This window comes from Seriola lalandi, unplaced genomic scaffold (assembly GCF_002814215.2).
Source record: "Seriola lalandi dorsalis isolate HSWRI2012SDOR001 ecotype SW California unplaced genomic scaffold, Sedor1 jcf7180002028399, whole genome shotgun sequence".
Taxonomy (NCBI): domain Eukaryota; kingdom Metazoa; phylum Chordata; class Actinopteri; order Carangiformes; family Carangidae; genus Seriola; species Seriola lalandi.
Genome location: NW_019499045.1, coordinates 1 through 1,302, shown reverse-complemented (window position 1 = coordinate 1,302; position 1,302 = coordinate 1). Strand labels below are relative to the sequence as shown.

The 1,302-nt window shown below is 43.1% G+C and overlaps 1 protein-coding gene across 1 annotated transcript; it reads left to right on the top strand.

Moving 5' to 3' along the window:
* Window positions 1–6: 6 nt before the first annotated feature.
* LOC147819897 (uncharacterized) lies at window positions 7–1,217 on the top strand (the record flags this gene model as incomplete). Its single annotated transcript, XM_087180193.1, has 5 exons — window positions 7–40; window positions 155–232; window positions 268–327; window positions 543–614; window positions 733–1,217. Coding segments are annotated over exons 1-5 (698 nt in total), but the record flags the coding sequence as incomplete, so codon positions are not given.
* Between the last annotated feature and the right edge of the window lie 85 nt (window positions 1,218–1,302).

Sequence of the window (1,302 nt, the reverse complement as noted above, 5' to 3'; positions counted from 1 at the left end):
TGTGGTTCATAGGAAGCGACCAACACTGAATTTGGCAATGGTAATTAGAAAATTATTCACACTCACAAATTGATTATAAATATTTTGTTCACTGAATGATAGTTTGACAATATAGCCCTCTCATGACATGGCCCTTTGCTTTGTTGCCTTTCAGTTTAACAAGCCAAGATTTGGTGGTGTGCATGTCGCGGCAGCGAAGCCAAACCTCGGTGCTGCCAGAAAAGTAACAAAGGTAAGTAGAGATCACATAGACTGAATGTTTTACAGACCCAAGTCACCGATCCCACCGAGCCAACCACCAGTTCTCCAGCCAGCATTGTTGTCCCAGTAAGTAATGATACAACCCACTTTTCAAATACAGTTTAAGTATTTGTATTTCGACCCCTTATTTTTTTCTGCAAGGGTATGAACGGTATCAAAAGCTATTCATATCAGAAATGACACATGAAACCTAAAAAATATTGGCTATATGAAATAATAATTTAAGGTTTGATTATGTTGTAAATTGTGATTTCATTTTAACAAATCTTATTCTCTTATAGGCTCCAGTCCCTGAGACAGTTCGAGCTTCAGTGTCTGTCCAGAATCCCACTGCAGTGTGTGCCTCTGTGCCTGTAAGTAATATATCATTTAATTTAATTTTCGTGTAGATCATTAGCAGTGTCTTGTTTCTTACCAGTATAAAATATACTTATGTTTTGTTGTTTATGTTATGTTTTGTCTATTTCAAAGACTGCTGACTCCAGCACGGAAGCACTTTCAACACCTCAGCTGCCCCGTTTGTGGTCAGAAGGCTTGCCACCTGAAGACCACAAATGGATTCTGAAGATGCTCTTCAAGATGGGGCCCAGGGGAAAACTGGAGCTTCAAGACCACCTGAAGCTCTGGTACTTCCCACCTCAGCCAAGCGGTGTCTACAACCAGGCTCCTGCTCCAGACCGCTTTTTTGCCCACCCACTTCTTGTGTGGATGCCATACAAGTTGTGGAAGGTGAAGGTGGTCTGTCCGAACTCTGACTGTGGGCAGCACCAGCTCACAGGAGCTGGGCTGCACAAGAGGGCACGGCGGGTCCTGGATGTAGACAGGATCTACAATGTGGTGACAGAGACTCTGACCTGCACCAAATGTAGATCCTCCCACGTGTCCTGGAGTCAGACTGTGCTCACCCAGCTGGACTTGGCACACAGGTCGGAGTTTCGGGTCATCCTCACTCAAAAGTGAGTAATGTATATGTTTTATGTGTTCCCTTGTTAAATCGAAATATGTAAAACATTCTTACTGATATATCTGTCTATGTCCAAG